At 43.0% G+C, this 19,591-nt stretch overlaps 1 protein-coding gene across 1 annotated transcript in view; it reads right to left on the reverse strand.

The window, feature by feature from the left end:
* LOC126355867 (CAD protein) overlaps positions 1 to 19,591 on the reverse strand; it is a 526,936-nt gene that overhangs the window by 52,741 nt on the left and 454,604 nt on the right. The window contains exon 21 of the mRNA XM_050006369.1: positions 5,056 to 5,307. Coding sequence (XP_049862326.1) covers positions 5,056 to 5,307 — 252 coding nt within the window. The remainder of the gene's footprint in view (positions 1 to 5,055; positions 5,308 to 19,591) is intronic.

Raw genomic sequence — 19,591 nt, forward strand, 5'->3', positions numbered from 1 at the left:
AGCATTATACAATCCATCTGCAGGGAAATTTTCCACAGATTTCTCTAGTGATTTGCATGGGATCATGACTAGACAGATATGCTAGCAAAATTTGTGTACCTGCTGGGTTCCAAGATCTGTTTCTGATTAAAACAAAACTCAGCCAATGACTGCACTTCTGCACTTCCTTTTTGTCACAAAGATATAGGAGAAGGCTTACTGAACAAAATTGTGACAGGTAACAAGACATACATTTCCTATGTTAATTTAGAGACAAATCAGTGCTAACTGTTTGGCATTGTACTGCTTCAACTAACAACCAAAATAATCACACTAAACTGTGAGCAAGAAAGATTATGACTATAGTTTCTGGGTCAAATAATGGAATCATCTTCATTCATTTTATGGAATATGGTAGGATAATCAGTTTGGACAGCTACTTCGAGTCATCAGTAATCTGAGAGCTCTGATGAAAACCACACAAATTCCTCTCCTGCGCCAACCTCTTGACCTCAGAGTAGCACTTGCAACCTACATCATCCTAATTTTCAACATTCACCACATCTCAAATTCTTTAATTCCCTTCTGTCCTGATTTTCCCACTGTCCACGTTTCACTACCATACAGTGCTGTGCTCCAAACGTACATTCTAAAAAATTTCTTCCTTAAATTAAGGCCTTTGTTTGATACTAGTAGACTTCTTTTGACCAGGAGTGCCAGTACTCATCTGCTTTTGATGTCGTCCTTGTTTTGTCTGTCACTGGTTATTTTTCTGCCTCGGTAGTAGAATTGCTTAACTTCACCTACATTGTGACCATCAATTCTGATGTTAAGTTTCTTACTGTTCTCATTTCTGCTACTGATAATTACTTTTGTCTTTCTTCAATTTACTCTCAATCCATATTCTATACTCATTAGACTGTTCATACCATTCAGCAGATCATTTAATTCTTCTTCAGTTTCACTGGGGATTGCAATGTCATCAGCGAATTGTATCAATGACATCCTTTCACCTTGAATTTTAATTCCACTCCTGAACATTTCTTTTGTTTCCATCATTGCTTCTTTGATGTGTAAATTGAACAGTAGGGGCAAAAGACTGCATCCCTGTGTTACACGCTTTTTAATCCGAGTACTTCATTCTTGTTCTTCCACTTTATTATTCCCCCTTGACTCTTGTCTATGTTATATATTACCCATCTTTCCTTAAAGCTTACCCTATTTTTCCCAGAACTGTGACCATCTTGCACCACAACACCTTCAAGTTTTTTCCAGGTCAAGAAATCCTATGAACATGTCTTGAAACTTGTATGAAACATTAATAAAACAGAGAACAATAATTGAAAACAAGTATCAGTTTTTTGTACCACCTGTGTGTTGTTTTTACATGAGAATGGTAGCTCACACCAGGATGAATGATCCTCCCTTTGGACTGAGAGAACAATTCTTGAGTTTGTCAAATTGCTCTAGTAATTTTCAAATTGCTCCATGTGATTTCAACCTCTTCATGCACACAAAAAAGTGGCTTGCTTCCCAATGCTTTCAAACCTGGCAAGATACTCCAATTCACTGACAAGAGCTGATTGCAATCTGAGGTGACATAATTTAATGCAGGAGAATTTCTCCGATTTTTAATAAATAGACAGGGATACAGGGTTTGGTTCTGGGAAAGATCACATTTTCTTACAGCAAAAACCCCCACTCCCAATCTAGCTTGTCATTGCCCACAATTTTAATGAGCAACACATGCCTACAATTGTAACAACAACAATAAAATAATCTGAAAAGCATTTATCTGAAAATACAAGAATGACACTTGTCAAGCAATTTACTTAAAAGCAATAGGAAAAACAGACAACTTTGGCGACATCATAATTTACATGATATAAAATCGAAGTGTGCATTGATCATTATCAGTATTTCTCTTACCAGTGCAATTCTTAAAACAGGCCTGCACTCTACTGCAGACACCCACCTACATTCACAAAATCAATTTCTCTGTCACTTTAGTTGAAGTGGACGGTGCTTCACTTTGTCTTGCCTTACGTAACTTCTTATTGTTTGCAAAACTCACAGAGAGAATCAAGTTTGCTGTCGGCAGCAGCACGCACTGTTAGCCTGTGAATGATTGCCTTTACTTGGTGGGAATGTTCCCCATCCGTATGGATGGAAACTGGAAGGAATAATGATTGATGTAAGAATACAACTTTTTTCTGGAGAGGGGTTGCTTTAATAATCATTAAACCCCCTTGCCCTCACCCATCGCCCACAACATTTAAGATCACATCTGTTATGACATGCCATAAATAATTAAAATAACTGAATTTTGATTATGTCAAACAATAATTGTGTGTTCCAAAAAAACCATTCATGCAGGATACAAAGATATACTATCGTTTGATTGCCACACAAACTCTAGTATGAAGGACACAGAAATAGGCATCCCTATTGTTGCAAAGCAGCCGATAAACTTGAAAACAATGAAGATGCAAGAGCCATATGGAACCCCAACAGAGTACTTTTCACCACTGGTATCTTACTCTCACTCAGCAGGCAGTCCCAAGAGACTGGAAAGAAGTTTGGGTGACTCCCATATGCATGGGTAAAGGAACAGACCAGCAAAACTACCGACTAAGGACCTTAACATTGGTTTGCTTCAGAATTATTAGGCATATTGTAAGTTTAAATATAATATGTTTCCTTGAGAGAGAAAAGTTTATTTTCACAAATCAAGTCAAATTTAGAAAGCATCACTCGTGTGAAACTCGGCTTGCCGTCTTCTTGCAGGAGATACTGTGAACTACAGATGAAGTGCAACACACATATTCCATGAACAAAGGTCTGAGCATATGAAATTGTTTCTCAGAGATTCAAGTGGCTGTAATATCCTTGAGTAATGAAGCCCAGCACACTGGCCTGGATGGTGAGTGTTTAACAGAGACAAGACTACCATCAGTTGTGCTCAGGGAAGTGTTGCAGGACTGCTCTTGTTCACTCCATATACACTCCTGGAAATGGAAAAAAGAACACATTGACACCGGTGTGTCAGACCCACCATACTTGCTCCGGACACTGCGACAGGGCTGTACAAGCAATGATCACACGCACGGCACAGCGGACACACCATGAACCGCGGTGTTGGCCGTCGAATGGCGCTAGCTGCGCAGCATTTCTGCACCGCCGCCGTCAGTGTCAGCCAGTTTGCCGTGGCATACGGAGCTCCATCGCAGTCTTTAACACTGGTAGCATGCCGCGACAGCGTGGACGTGAACCGTATGTGCAGTTGACGGACTTTGAGAGAGGGCGTATAGTGGGCATGCGGGAGGCCGGGTGGACGTACCGCCGAATTTCTCAACACGTGGGGCGTGAGGTCTCCACAGTACATCAATGTTGTCACCAGTGGTCGGCGGAAGGTGCACGTGCCCGTCGACCTGGGACCGGACCGCAGTGACGCACGGATGCACGCCAAGACAGTAGGATCCTACGCAGTGCCGTAGGGGACTGCACCGCCACTTCCCAGCAAATTAGGGACACTGTTGCTCCTGGGGTATCGGCGAGGACCATTCGCAACCGTCTCCATGAAGCTGGGCTACGGTCCCGCACACCGTTAGGCCGTCTTCCGCTCAAGCCCCAACATCGTGCAGCCCGCCTCCAGTGGTGTCGCGACAGGTGTGAATGGAGGGACGAATGGAGACCTGTCGTCTTCAGCGATGAGAGTCGCTTCTGCCTTGGTGCCAATGATGGTCGTATGCATGTTTGGCGCCGTGCAGGTGAGCGCCACAATCAGGACTGCATATGACCGTGGCACACAGGGCCAACACCTGGCATCATTGTGTGGGGAGCGATCTCCTACACTGGCCGTACACCTCTGGTGATCGTCGAGGGGACACTGAATAGTGCACGGTACATCCAAACCGTCATCGAACCGATCGTTCTACCATTCCTAGACCGGCAAGGGAACTTGCTGTTCCAACAGGACAATGCACGTCCGCATGTATCCCGTGCCACCCAATGTGCTCTAGAAGGTGTAAGTCAACTACCCTGGCCGGCAAGATCTCCGGATCTGTCTCCCATTGAGCATGTTTGGGACTGGATGAAGCGTCGTCTCATGCGGCCTGCACGTCCAGCACGAACGCTGGTCCAACTGAGGCGCCAGGTGGAAATGGCATGGCAAGCCGTTCCACAGGACTACATCCAGCATCTCTAATATCGTCTCCATGGGAGAATAGCAGCCTGCATTGCTGTGAAAGGTGGATATACACTGTACTAGTGCCGACATTGTGCATGCTCTGTTGCCTGTGTCTATGTGCCTTTGGTTCTGTCAGTGTGATCATGTGATGTATCTGACCCCAGGAATGTGTCAATAAGGTTTCCCCTTCCTGGGACAATGAATGCACGGTGTTCTTATTTCAATTTCCAGGAGTGTAGAAGTTTATGTAGATGGGTAGGAAAAACAACAACAACAACAACACAATGTGTGCTGCTCGAACAGCCACGCCAATTAAATATTGAGGTGTAGTGCTGAAAACCTACAGAAAATAGAATGAGGACATTATGTCTGTTGTAGGAAAGGTGAATAGAAGACTTCAGTTTACAGCAAGAATTCTAGGAAAATATAGGTTGTATATAATGAATACCGTGTGCTTTTCATAGAACACAATTAACAAACTTTAGGTAACTAGGATTTATGGCAGACTGCAGGATTATTCTGCTGCCACCAACGTACATCACACGTAATGACTGAAGAAAAGAGAAATCAGGGCTCGTACAGATGCATACGAACCGTTATTTTTCCCTTGCTCCAGTTTCAAGCAGAACGGGGAAGGGAGAGACTAGCAGTGGTAGGCTCAGCAATGCGCTAGCTGGAGGAGAAGTGATACAATTGTATATTTTCAAAATTTTTTATTGCTTTAACTATACCGATGTTTTTAGGCAAAAGGTTACTTTACACGTTGCCCTCGTAAAAGAAGGGGAAACAAAACGAAAAAGGGGTTTTATTGGAAAATTGCAACAAAGGAGGGATACATTAGTAAAATGCAGTGTTCAGTTATGACCACAGGCAGGCAGCAGACTCACCTCCTTGACGAGCGTGAACGAGTGGTGGTCAGTGATGGCGGGGTTGGTGTTGGGCATGGCCATGATCATGGTGACGCCGCCGGCGAGCGCGGCCGCCGTGCCCGACGCGAAGTCCTCCTTGTGCGTGGCGCCCGGGTCGCGCACGTGCACGTGAACGTCGATGAAGCCGGGCAGGCGCACCATGTGCCGCGAAGTCACGCAGTCCGTGTGCGTCTTCATGGGCGGCGCCGCGCGCCCGATCCTCCGCATCGCCTGCACCGACAACACGAGGAGGTGAGCGGCGCGGCTCCCAGGCCCGCCCGGCGTCGCGGCAGCGGCATTCCAAGGCTGCACTCGCTTCAGCACTCGACTGCTCCACCAACATTAACGCCCATCGGCTACAGAGCCAACATTATTTCCAGGTGCACATCAAAGGAGGCGGTGAAAAATGTTGACTTTCCCCAAGCAGAGCCTTTGCAGTGATATGGTGTAATTTTCTGTGTGTGCGGGAGGGGGAATTAAGCTCCCAAAAAAAGCTGTTTTATAGCACAAAAAAGGACTGCAGGAGCCACAGAATCTCTAACATTAAAAACTCTTGCAAACCTTTACGTAGAAAACCGCAAATTCTTTCACTGTCTTCGTTATATGTATATTCTACAAGTCACATTATTCATCAGGAAAAGCCTAAATGAAACAGCTTGCTGTTACAAATGGCAGTGTCTATTCCTACAACACAAGTAAAAGGCAGAAACACTGAAGTTGCAGTCAAAAATTACTAGTAAGAAAAAAAATGTTCCTACAACGTAGAAGAACTCCTTACAAGATAAAGTCAAAAATTTAAGCTACTTGTAACTTATGGCCGAATAGAAATGGCTCTCTTTCAAAATGAAAACACAGTTCTGTAAAATGTATATGAACAAATTGCAGAAGCTAAATGACTGACGACACGTACAGAATTTATTAGCAGCACTAACAAATTAAAGGATTTTTTATTTAAAACCTTGCGTTTTGGTAATTAAGACTTAGTGACACACAAAGAGCTAATTAATTTTTTTGTTAGACTGTAGGAGAATTGCATTAGAGAAATATTCGCTACGAGTCTCCGTCTTTGTCAAGTGATAAAGGAAATGAAATTAAATAATCGAGTGGCATTTATTGGCCGGAATATCCCCTTCAGGGTTCGGCCGCCGTATTGCAAGTCTTCTTAGATGACGCCACTTCGGCGACTTGCGTGTCACTGATGATGGAGGACACACAATTCACAGTCTCCTACCGGGAATAGAACCCGGACCCCCTTGCGTGGTAGACATCACCGCTACCGCTGCGCTACGGAGGCGGACACAGTCATAAAGGAAACAAGCGGCATTTATACTCTGCAAACCTGTATGAAGTGCATGGCAGAGGCTAAGTCCAATTGTACCAGTTACTAGAGTGTCTTTCCGCTCCAATCACGCATAAAATGGGCGAAGAATGATTATTTAAATGCCTCTGTCCCTGCAGTAATTAATCTTAGCCTCACGATTCCTATTAAGCGATACGTAAGGGTTTGTAGTATATTTCTAGAGTCATCATTTAAAACCCGTTCTTGAAACTTCGTTAATAGATTTTCTCGGAATAGTTTACGTCAATGTTCAATAGTCTTCCAGTTCAGTTTTTTCAGTATCTCTGTGACACTTTTCCCCCGATCAAACAAACCTGCGACGATTCATACTGCCCTTCTCCATATAAGTTCAATATCCCGTTTTGTCCCGTCTTGTACAAGTCCCACACACTTCAGTAATATTCTAGAACCGGTCGCACGAGTGATTCGCAAGCAATCTCCTTTGTAGACTGCTCGCACTTCCCCAGTATTCTACCAATAAACCGACGTCTACCACCTGCTTCACTCACAACTGAACGTATGTGATCATCCCTGTTCATATCCCTTCGAAATGTTACATCTAGGTATTTGTATTAGTCGGCAGATTCCAACAGTGACTCATTAATATTAATGTCATAAGCTACTATTTTTTTTCGTTTTGTGAAATGCGCAGTTTTACATTTTTGGACATTTAAATAAGTTTCCAATCTTGGCAGCACTTTGAAATCTTTTCAAGAAGTCACTCAATATTTATGCGGCCGCTTTCACACAGTTTTTCATTACAAATAACTGCATAATCTGCAAAAAGGCTTAGGTTACATTAATATTATCTGCAAGCTCATTAATATACAACATGAATAGTAAGGGTCCCAACACACTTCCCTGGGGCAGACCCGAAGTTCCTTTTACATCCGACGACGATTCTCCATCCAAGATAACATGCCGTGTTCTCCCTACCAAAAAGTCCTCAATCCAGTCACACTTTTCACTTGCTACCCCATCTGGTCGTACTTTTGACAATAAGCGTAGGTGAGGTACTGAGTCAAATTCTTTCCGGAAATCAAGAAATACTGCAACTACCTGACTGCCTTGATCCAAAGCTTTTGGTATGTCATGTGAGAAAAGTGCGAGTTGGGTTTCACATGATCGATGTTTTCGAAATCCATGCCGAATGGCATGGAGGTCATTCTGTCCCAGATACTTCATTATGTTGGAGCTCAGAATATGTTCTAAGATTCTACAACAAATCCATGCTAAGGATATTGGACGAGAGTTTTATGTTACTTCTACTATCCTTCTTCTGGATGGGTGTGACCTGTGCTCTTTTCCAAGAACAGGGCATGGTTTTTTGTTCGAGGCATTTACGATAGATTATAGTTACAAGAAGTTATAAGAACTCAGCCGCAAATTCAGTGTAGAATCTGTTGTGGTTCCCATTGCGCCCAAGAGCTCTATTTCTTTAGAAGTTTCTTTACAGTGACTATATACCATTTGGAGGGGCCCTCCCATTATGAACTGATCTGAACGTGGCACATACCTATCCAGTGTATGGTCAACCGTTCTTTTGAACTTTATCCATAGTTCCTGCCCTGAGCTGAAAGTTTCAGGTTGATGTTACAAAAAGGTGCGGCCAAACTTAGGAAACATTCCTCACACACAAAGAAAGAAAATATGTTATGTGGACATGTGTCCGGAAACGCTTACTTTCCATGTTAGAGCTCATTTTATTACTTCTCTTCAAATCACAATAATCATAGAATGGAAACACTCAGCAACAGAACGTACCAGCGTGGCTTCAAACACTTTGTTACAGGAAATGTTCAAAATGTCCTCCGTTAGCGAGGATACATGCATCCACCCTCCGTCGCATGGAATCCCTGACGCGCTGATGCAGCCCTGGAGAATGGCGTATTGTATCATAGCCGTCCACAATACGAGCACGACGAGTCTCTACATTTGGTACCGGGGTTGCGTAGACAAGAGCTTTCAAATGCCCCTATAAATGAAAGTCAAGAGGGTTGAGGTCAGAAGAGCGTGGAGGCCATGGAATTGGTCCGCCTCTACCAATCCATCGGTCACCGAATCTGTTGTTGAGAAGCGTACTGACACTTCGACTGAAATGTGCAGGAGCTCCATCGCACATGAGCCACATGTTGTGTCGTACTTGTAAAGGCACATGTTCTAGCAGCACAGGTAGAGTATCCCGTATGAAATCATGATAATGTGCTCCATTGAACGTAGGTGGAAGAACATACTGACGAAACTAAAATGAGCTCTAACATGGAAATTAAGCGTTTCCGGACACATGTCCACATAACATCTTTTCTTGATTTGTGTGTGAGGAATGTTTTCTGAAAGTTTGGCCGTAACTTTTGTAGGTAGGCTGTTTAGGTTTTCTTATTGGTAACGCCGCTTAGCGCTCGGTATGAAAAATCACTGGCTGTGCTGTGCGCAATCTGTGTTTAGTTTGCATTGTTGTCTGCCATTGTAGTGTAGGACAGCGGCAGCTGGATGCTAACAGCGCATAGCGTTGCGCAGTTGGAGGTGAGCCGCCAGCAGTGGTGGACGTGGGGAGAGAGATGGCGGAGTTTTAAAATTTGTAAGAATTGGTGTCACGAACTGATTTATATATTATGACTATTAAGGTAAATACATTGTCTGTTCTGTATTAAAATCTTTCATTTGCTAACTATGCCTGTCAGTAGTTAGTGCCTTCAGTAGTTTGAATATTTTATTTAGCTGGCAGTAGTGGTGCTCACTGTATTGCAGTAGCTCGAGTAACGAAGATTTTTGTGAGGTAAGTGATTTCTGAAAGGTATAGGTTAATGTTAGTCAGGGCCATTCTTTTGTAGGGATTTTTGATAGTCAGCTTGCGTTGCGCCAAAAATTATTGTGTGTCAGTTTAAGCACAGTCGTGTAATAATTTTTCTAAGGGGACGTTTCACTTTTTGTAACAATATATATATATATATATATATATATATATATATATATATATATATATATATAATTTCTGCTTGTTTTAGTTGTCCTTTGATAATCACTGTTGCCACAACAGCTTCATGGTCACTGATACCAGTTACGACGTGGACATCCTCAAAGAGGGCAGATCTGTTTGTTGCCATTGAACTCAGTATACTTCCATCATGGGTGGGGTTCCGAACTATCTGTTCTAGGTAATTTTCAGATAAAGCATTCAGTAATGTTTCACAGGATGCCCTTTCACGCCCACCACCAACCAAACTGTAATTTTCCCAATTAACTGTTGGATGATTAGTGTCTCCACCGATGACTACAGTACGGTTGGGGATCTTACGTACAAGTGATTTGAGGTTTCCTCGCACGTTTTTGGTTACATCAAGAGATGAGTCTGGTAGGCGACAGAAAGAGCCAGTTATTTTATGCCCATACCTAATACTTCAATTTCGATCTCCGTGGATTTCACTTTGTCTACTGCGACAAAACCACCTCCATTTCCAGTTTACACTTAAAGTTTCCCCCACAATCTCAATGCTATCAATTTCATGCCGCATCCACCTTTCTGTACCTAGTATTACGTGAGCTTCATTGCTTTTCAGGAGCCGGCCGAAGTGGCCATGCATTTCTAGGCGCTGCAGTCTGGAACCGCGAGACCGCTACGGTCGGTTCGAATCCTGCCTCGGGCATGGATGTGTGTGATGTCCTTAGGTTAGTTAGGTTTAAGTAGTTCTAAGTTCTAGGGGACTAATGACCTCAGAAGTTGTAGTCCCATAGTGGTCAGAGCCATTTGAACCAAGCTTTTCAGGAGCACTTCAAACTCTGCCACTTCGTTGCGAACGCTTCGGCAGTTTAGCATTAGGATTTTAAAACTCTCACCAGTGAGAGATAATTGTTTTGTTAGACTGATACTTCTTGGTTGCCTACAGCTATAGTTATCTGGATTGGATGGAGAATCGCTTAATCTAAAAAGCCCTTGCGTGCATCCGAAATACAATGAGCTAACTGAGTAGCAGCCTCAAATGTGTATTGCACACCTGATCTATTTAGGAGGACCCTACACTTCTCAACCATATGGCTCAAGTCCAGGAAATAACAGCCTAGCTTCTCACAGAACCTTCGGTGTGTCTGGTTCAGTTCTTCCATCGACTGAGAACCAAAGGGCCACGATCAATTCTGAGGACAATGCTGCAAATTATGAGGGGTTCGCTAAAACGCCACGCTAAAGGCTGCTCTTCTGAACCTTCTTCTCTGGCAGTCGCTGAAGTGACCCAAGTATGGCCTCAGAGCCCAGACGAGAGGCATTGTATGTTCCCACGTGAGCGACAATCTGCAGTTAGTTGCAGCCTGCTTCCTCAGTGACTGCCGGAATAGCCTCTTCAGTATGCTGAACGATGCCCCCAGGCACACAGACTATGTGCATCTGGTGTCCTTTCGTGTCCCTTGCAGCGAATTTCGGAAGGGTATCATCATTCGCCATACGTTTGAACCGCCGAAGATTAATAGACCCCTACCTTTTTGCGTTTGCCTCCCCTTGACAATGGGCAAAACAGGTGTAATTGGTCCCACTGGCTTAGCTTCAGTTTCAGTGAAAGACAGAACTTCAACACTTGTTGGTTAGGATGCCTAGCTCTGCCACTGAAATGCCACTCGCAGTCAAGTGCGCGAGTAATAGCGCATTCCATACTTTCTGCGTTGGAGACAAAATCCACAGGAGCGGATTGTACTTTAGGCATCTTTAGTACCGGTACCACAGGTACACGACTCTCGGGAGCTCTTTCAACACATCGATTCGCACCAGCCGCCAGTCGTTTGACAACATTCAGGGTGACTTCCAGCTGCTTATGTATATCAACCACGCCATCCCATGTTCGATAACAGCAGTAACAGTGGGGCTGCATTTTAGCTGGTGCATAGTATTAAAAGGAAGTGAACAAATAACTTTAAGCCTGATGATTATCTTTTAATCACATTATGTTCAAATGTGTGTGAATTCCTATGGGACCAAACTGCTGCGGCAATTGGTCCCTAGACTTACACACTTCTTAAACTAATTAAAAAAATATATAGTTCAAATGGCTCTGAGCACTATGGGACTTCTTATGTCATCAGTCCCCTAGAACTACTTAAACCTAACTAACCTAAGGACATCATGCACATCCATGCCCGAGGGAGGACCCGAGCCTCCGACGGGAGGGGCTGCGCAGTCCGTGACATGGCACCTCAAACCCAAGGGCCACTCCGCGCGGCTGTCACATTATGTACGATGTTGCTAATTCCCTATACGCACTGAAGCAAATAAACAAAATGAGATTTCTATTGAGGCAACAGAAAACTCTGTGGTAAGAAGTATTAACTTCTTAAAACATTTTGAAGATAATTATAGTTTCCAGAATGAGATTTTCACTCTGCAGCGAAGTGTGCACTGATATGAAACTTCCTGGCAGATTAAAACTGTGTGCCGGGCCGAGACTCGAACTCGGGACCTTCGCATTTCGCGGGCAAGTTTGGAAGGTAGGAGACGAGGTACTGGCAGAAGTAAAGCTGCGAGGACGGGGCTTGAGTCGTGTAGCTAAGCTGGTAGAGCACTTGCCCGCGAAAGGCAAAGGTCCCGAGTTCGAGTCTCAGCCCGGCACACAGTTTTAATCTGCCAGGAAGTTTCATAATTACAGTTATTAGGAAACTCGAAAACAGAGTTCATTAGCGATAAATGTGTATAATATATACTCCTCTTTACGGGCAAACTAGATGTTAACACACTAGATTAGTTGGGACATCTGCAACGGTAAGTAAATCAAAAACGGCAATTTACTAAAATTTAGATTATGCCCAAGACAATGAAAACTTTGGAAATTTTTGGAACTCTACGTTTATTTGCTTTGATACATAATGAAATTAAGAGTTGATCTATTCTTTGGCGGTAGCTGTGTACCACAAACACTGATTTGCTGTGAAATAACTTACGTGTCCAAAACACTAGTTCCTGTCCTCACTGCATCATAAATAAGGAACATCGTGAAAAATATGTACAGTTCCTCAGATGCTAATTCGAATGGCCAAATGACTGAAGCGACCGACGATAACTAATAACTTGTTATTGGTTTTGGTAATGTTTTTCGACGCCAAATTCTCGAGATTATTCTAAGACCAAACAGTAACATATCTCTTGTAGAGACTGAGTCTAGAATACGTACCTATAAGAAAAAATTTTAGCATAATTACTGTAATGTAATAAATTCTGATGAGACTGGATGGCTGTTTTTCGAGTGCATCATTAACACGAAAGAATGTTTTAGTCCCCTGTCCTTCGAGTTAAAGGTTTTTCGCTTATTTCCAATGCGAGTATTCAGCAGAAAAAAAACAGACAGCAAACATAGTGGATATGACCGTACGTATTCTGCTGTAGGACGTTAGGATGTTGCTGTTAGACGTAGTCTACACATTGGGGTCTACGTCTCTCTTCGCTGGCTTAGTGGCTGGCTTTATGACATTTATCCCCTTCGTTCCGTACTTTATTGAAACCTACCAATTGTGAAGGAACGCAAGATGAGAACTATAAATAAGAGAACAATGTAACCATTATTAAAACTTGGATTTTTCAGTTACGACCTGTTTCAGAGACTCCATCATTGACTGACTGGTGTTTTAGAACAGAAGCATTGCTCCCAGGAAAATAACCAAGTCGAAATTTGTAGAAAGGTTTTAAATTTATCATTTAGGTTGCAAATTCCATGGTTGGTACGAATAGTAAAATGAAACAACTTTTAGAACTGAGTTTTCATACCTGCGCCTGTTATAAAAATTATTAAATGTACTAAGCACCAGCAGTTGAAGTATATATGATAAACTGGAAGGCAAGTGTAACAGTTTCTTTGGCACTTGAGTGTATAAAGCTTGCGTAATACGGTGGAGAGGCTTTTACCTCTATTAGGCGATTTTTTCGAATGGAAACCAATTGAAGAGTGGAAATGTCAAAATATGTTCTACGTGCCATTTTTTCAGAAACGGTGTTTCGAGTACTACTGTATTGTCGATAGGGGAGAACGGGGACAGAAGCAACATGCTTCCCCCCCTCCCCAATCCAATCCAGCCTCTATAACCATTTTCGCATGTAGCTCCAAAAATCAGGTGATTAAAAAAAATGCATGTCCCTGTCACCGGGCCCGTTGGAGAGGAAATGTTGAGTGTGACACAGGAACACTTTCGTCAAATGCCACGAGTAAGTTCTCTCAAGACTCTTAGTTTTGTGATAAGGATAACCAAAATGCTGCGAACGTAAGTCTGCTATAATGATTTAACGACGTGAAACTGATTTTTATGCGACCATAACCAATGTTTTTATTACTTGTATAGATTATGCCAAAAATACAAATTAAATAGGAAAGCAGAAAACATTGCTACTGGGGACGAAAGTAACATTGTTTGCAATTGATATCAAGTATATGCACACAAACCGTGCTTCGGGACGTAAGTTACAGATGGGCCATTGTAGTACTGTTGTTTTATAGTGGTCCGTACCTTAAGGGATCGCTTTGTGAATAAACTCGTTTTTTCCCAGCCCTTAAGTCAAATATAAATAAAAAATCGAAATGAAGCACAACAATTTCGTTCACTTTTTAATACACAAAGCGAAATGAGTAAAACCGTATATCCTAGCCAAGTAAATTCAATGGTAGTTTTTGTTCGTAAAGATAAGATTACGGCGCTTAATTGTGTTACTGACGTAAACTTCCGAATAAGCTTCCGTCACTAAGGTTAAAAAATTAACGCATCAGCTATTGGTTCTTTGGTGTTCTGAGCCGTGATGATCGCCTCATTGGCGTAAACATCCTAACTACTAAGCTGAGCCAACTCCAGAAACTTTAAACTATGATATCATTTTTTCCGCGATCCGATTTTGATGAACTAAAGCCTTCATGTTGCACCACGCTACGCTCAGATTACCTGTGAAAGTCCCAAGAAAATAAGTCTAGTTTTTTTTTTTAGATTAGCGTGTTCTATCGAACAGACACGGCGCTTTTACAGTTTCATTATTACAACAGATGAAAAATTTACAAGTAGTCTACATGAATTTAACTTCTCCTAACTATTGCAAAAATGTTAAATATTGACATTATGTTCCCAACACACATTTTTGTACACCACGAACATAAATTAAGTACTATAATTGACAGACCTGTGATTAGCTGACAAACTTCCGACAATTTCACAGAAACCTGGACCGCAATCAAGACTGAGTTCTACCAAGTATCAGTATATTGTGAAGAGTCTTCTGCATATTTGATCATACAGATTGAGTCAAAAAGTACTTTACAATCTTGGAGTGATAAAGGAATTTTTTGACAGAACTTACAGAATCGGTAGATGTATCATTTGGTAGCAAACAACCTCAGGTTTCACGTAAAGGTATCTAGTGTAATTTTCGTTCGATGTTACGACCGTTTGTGATTCGCCAAACAACCCACAGGTTATCAATTTCTTCCCACACTCATTGCAGCAAATCGGGCGTAACTTGTGCAACGGCGGCGCAGACTCTATTTTTCAGGTCCGCTACATTGTTTGGTACGGGAGAAACATACACACGATCATCAGTGAAACTCTAGAGAAAAAATACCAGTAGTGTCAAAATTTGGGAAGCGATGATAGAGGATACCTCGGACTTACGTGAGTAAATGAGGTGGTGCACCTTCTTGCTGGTAGCGAATCAGAGTTGAGGTTCTTTTGCTACAAAATTACCGATTATATCAATAAATTTCTAGATCATTCCAAATTTGTAAAAGCCCTTTTTGATTCTTCCTGTATTTTGAAACCGGGGGAAGAATAGTGTTTCAAGCTCAGAAATATTATCAGAGTGGCGTCGGAAAAAATTTCTTTGACATTTGAAGTTCATTCATCGTGGCAGCTGGAGATTGTGTGTGTGGCTTATGACTCAGAATTTTTAGAAATTTTAGAATAAAGGATTTGTTTTCGCGAAACGGAAGAGAATAATTACTCATGAAAAATTTAACTTTTTCCCGACTGACGTGTTAAACAGATGACACAGTGCGGAACAGTGATATTTTAATACACGGTGCAGTCTCCGGTCGATTGTGTAAGAGACAGGTAACAGTCAACAATCCATGATTACTCATGAATGTGTAGGTATATATATGGACTATACAGTCGCCTCTGTGTGTGTGCTTTTTTTTTTACCTTTAAACGAAATCTTTCTTTTGTCCTGCACTTCATTTTCAAAACTAGACTGGTCTGCAATACACAAGCAAGATTCACTGTGTCAGTGGTCTTATTCTTTACTCCTGTAACAGTATTCTCAGTTTATCCAACGTTCCACCACTTTGTCTGACGAATAAATTTTAGTTCCAGACTTGTCTTTGTGAGATAATTGTTAACCGAGTATGCCATTGTCATTTACAGAGTCTTCAGTAAGAGGCCTATTGCTGTCTTTAGTCCCTTCGCAGCCGATGGCTTTGGTCTGTAACATACAGTGCTCAAGTTGTTTCTAGCCATATGACTGCAGTATTTAAAGGTTCAAAAATGTTCAAATGTGTGCGAATTCCCAAGGGACCAAACTTCTGAGGTCATCGGTCCGTAGACTTGGACACTACTTAAAGTAAGTTAACGCTAAGGACAACACTCATACCCATGCCCGAGGGAGGACTCGAACCTCCGGCGGGAGGGGCCGCACGATTTGTAACATGGCGCCTCTAACAGTGCGGCCACTTCGCGCGGCTTTAAAGGTTCGTCTGGAAGTGTAATAACTACTTTGAATATTTTAATCTTCATGTAATTTCTATTGATGGTTTCAATTGGCGTCTGTTTTATTACTACATAGCAAGCAGCAAAAAATCCACTGAGTTTCCGTCACCTGCGCGGCGAGATTAATTGTACAGGCGCTCAAAATATTGTTAGAAGGACGTGATTGCAAATACACTACGAAGAAGAAGAAGAAGAAGCCACCACTGAGCACCAACGAATTATCCGAGAGGGACGGAAATCTGTAAATGTGATGTAAATGTACAGTTAAACAAATGATTACAATTTCGGGGAAATTTGATGATTTGATCGATAGAAAGGGATTTACAAATTGAACAAGTCAATGATGCGTTGGTCGACCTTTGGCCCGTATGCAAGTAGGTATTCGGCTTGGCATTGATTGATGGAGTTGTTGCTGTTCTCCTCGGGGATATCGCCCCAAATTCTATCCAAGTGGGGCGTTGGATCGTCATAATCCGGAGCTAGGTTGAAGGTCCTGCCCATAATGCTACAAAAGTTCTCAATTAGGGAGAGATCCGGCGACCTTGCGGGCCAAGGCAGGATTTGGCAAGCACGAAGCCTAGCAGTAGAAACTCTCGCCCTGTGTGAACGGACATTATCTTGCTGAAATATAAGGCCGAGGTGGCGCACAATATCGGCGAACTACCGGTGCACCGTAAGGATGAAGCGGACGACGACCAAAGAGGTCCTCTTATGAAATGAAATGGCAGCCCAGACCGTCACTCCAGGCTGTCGAGCTGTACTACACAGAGTGCGCGAAAGAGCTTGCCCCCCTTCTAACAGCAGAGTACCGCAAGTCTCTAGAGGTAGAGAAGGTTCCAAATGATTGGAAAAGAGCACAGGTAGTCCCAGTTTTCAAGAAGGGTCGTCGAGCAGATGCGCAAAACTATAGGCCTATATCTCTGACATCTATCTGTTGTAGAATTTTAGAACATGTTTTCTGCTCGCCTATCATGTCATTTCTGGAAACCCAGAATCTACTCTCTAGGAATCGACATAGATACCGGGAAAAGCGATAGTGAGAGACCCAACTCGATTTATTTGTTGGTGAGACCCAGAACATATTAGATACAGACTCCAAAGTAGATGTCATTTTCCTCGACTTCCGGAAGGCGTTCGACACAGTTCCGCACTGTCGCCTCATGAACAAAGTAAGAGCCTACGGAATATCAGACCAGATGTGTGGCTGGATTGAAGAGTTTCTAGCAAACAAAACACAGCATATTGTTCTCAATGGCGTGCCACAGGGGAGTATTATGGGACCATAGCTTTTCACAATATATATAAATAACCTAGTACAAAATGTCGGAAGTTCCATGCGGCTTTTCGCGGATAATGCTGTAGTATACAGGGAAGTTGCAGCGTTAGAAAATTGCATCGAAATGCAGGAAGATCTGCAGCGGATAGGCACTTGGTGCAGGGAGTGGTATCTGACCCTTAACGTATCAAATGTAATCTATTGCGAATACATGGAAAGGAGGATTCTTTATTGTATGATAGGGGAAGAAACACTGGTAGCAGTTACTTCTGTAAAATATCTGGGAGTATGTGTACGGAACGATTTGAAGTGGAATGATCAAATAAAATTAATTGTTGGTAAGGCGGGTATCAGGTTGAGATTCATTGGGAGAGTCCTTAGAAAATGTAGTCCATCAACAAAGGAGGTGGCTTACAAAACACTCGTTCGACCTATACTTTAGTGTTGCTCATCAGTGTGGGATTCGTACCAGGTCGAGTTGACAGACGAGATAGAGGAGATAAAGAAGATCCAAAGAAAAGGGGCGCGTTTCTTCACAGGGTTATTTGGTAAGCGAGATAGCGTTACGGAGATGTTTAGCAAACTCAAGTGACAGACTGCAAGAGAGGCGCTCTGCATCGCGGTGTAGCTTGCTGTCCAGGTTTCGAGAGGGGTGTGTTTCTTGCTCTGAGCACTATGGGACTTAACTTCTGAGATCATCAGTCCCCTAGACTTAGAACTACTTAAACCTAAGGACATCACACACATCCATACCCGAGGGAGGATTCGAACCTGCGACCGTAGCGGTCGCGCGGTTCGAGATTGAACAGCTCGGCCACCATGGTGCGTTTCTGGATGAGGTATCGAATATATTGCTTCCCCCTACTTATACCTCCCGAGGAGATCACGAACGTAAAATTAGAGAGATTCGAGCGCGCGCGGAGGTTTTCCGGCAGTCGTTCTTCCCGCGAACCATACGCGACTGGAACAGGAAATGGAGGTAATGACAGTGGCACGTAAAGTGCCCTCCGTCACACACCGTTGGGTGGCTTGCGGAGTATAAATGTAGATGTAGATGGCGGGCGACATTCAGGTTGGTATCCCACCGCTGTCTGGGACGTCTCCAGACACGTCTTCGCTGGTCACCAGGGCTGAAGTAGAAGCGGAACTCGTCACTGAAGGCCGTTCAACTCGTTTCAATGAGATTTTACGCCTAATGCGCCTAGCAGTACTGCAAACGGGCTTGCTGGTGTACGGAGACCGATGGAAGTCGGCGCCGTGAGCTCAGCCCCTTTTCTGAAATTCGCCTATTAATGGTCCTTGAGGTCAATAAAGCACCAGTTGCACGTCGAATCGATGATGATGAATCCGGAGTTGTGAGTGCCTCTGTGATGACTGCTCGGTTCTCAAGTCCTATCGCCCCTCTAGGTCTAACAAATTTCTTCTTGACGTTGTGTTCGGCCATGGTAACCCATTCCTGCTGGCTGTCCAATAGTGGCATCGCTCATATTCAAACGTCGAGCGATTCGCCGATTACTACAACCAGCTTCTTGAGTCCAGTTACAAGTCCTCTCTCAGATGTTGTCATCTGCGTATGTTGTTCACGCGCCCGTCTGCTAAGCATAGTTACTATCTAACTGGGTACGTAGAATACAATTTGCAACGACTTCGCGCCCTGGTGTCGACACGTCCCCAGTTCAAACTAGCTGCGTGTCACAATCGCGCTGCAGCGTCACACATTCATCCATTGGCCGTCAAAGTTTACAATATTTTATTTTCCGCCGGCCGTTGTGGCCGAGCGGTACTAGGCGCTTCAGTCCGGGACCGCGCTGCTGCTACGGTCGCAGGTTCGAATCCTGCCTCAGGCATGGATGTGTGTGATGTAATTAGGTTAGTCAGGTTTACGTAGTTCTAAGTCTCGGGGACTGATGACCTCAGATGTTTAGTCCCATAGTGCTTAGAGCCATTTGAACCATTTTCTTTTTATTTTCCGTCGACACCTGTATGCATATTAATTTGCAAACAATTTGCGTAACACCTTTGTTGTGTATCTGTTTTCTTAGAGTGTATATACCACAAAATTAAAATAAATTATTGAAAAAATCTTATATTAGATCCAGTTTTAAACCCATTTATCCGCTAGTTATCAATCCGAAATCTTACATTTATTAGTAATAGGGAGGCGTCCTAATATAAGGGCATTGAGAACG

Source organism: Schistocerca gregaria, chromosome 1 (genome assembly GCF_023897955.1).
Source record: "Schistocerca gregaria isolate iqSchGreg1 chromosome 1, iqSchGreg1.2, whole genome shotgun sequence".
NCBI classification, from domain to species: Eukaryota; Metazoa; Arthropoda; class Insecta; order Orthoptera; family Acrididae; genus Schistocerca; species Schistocerca gregaria.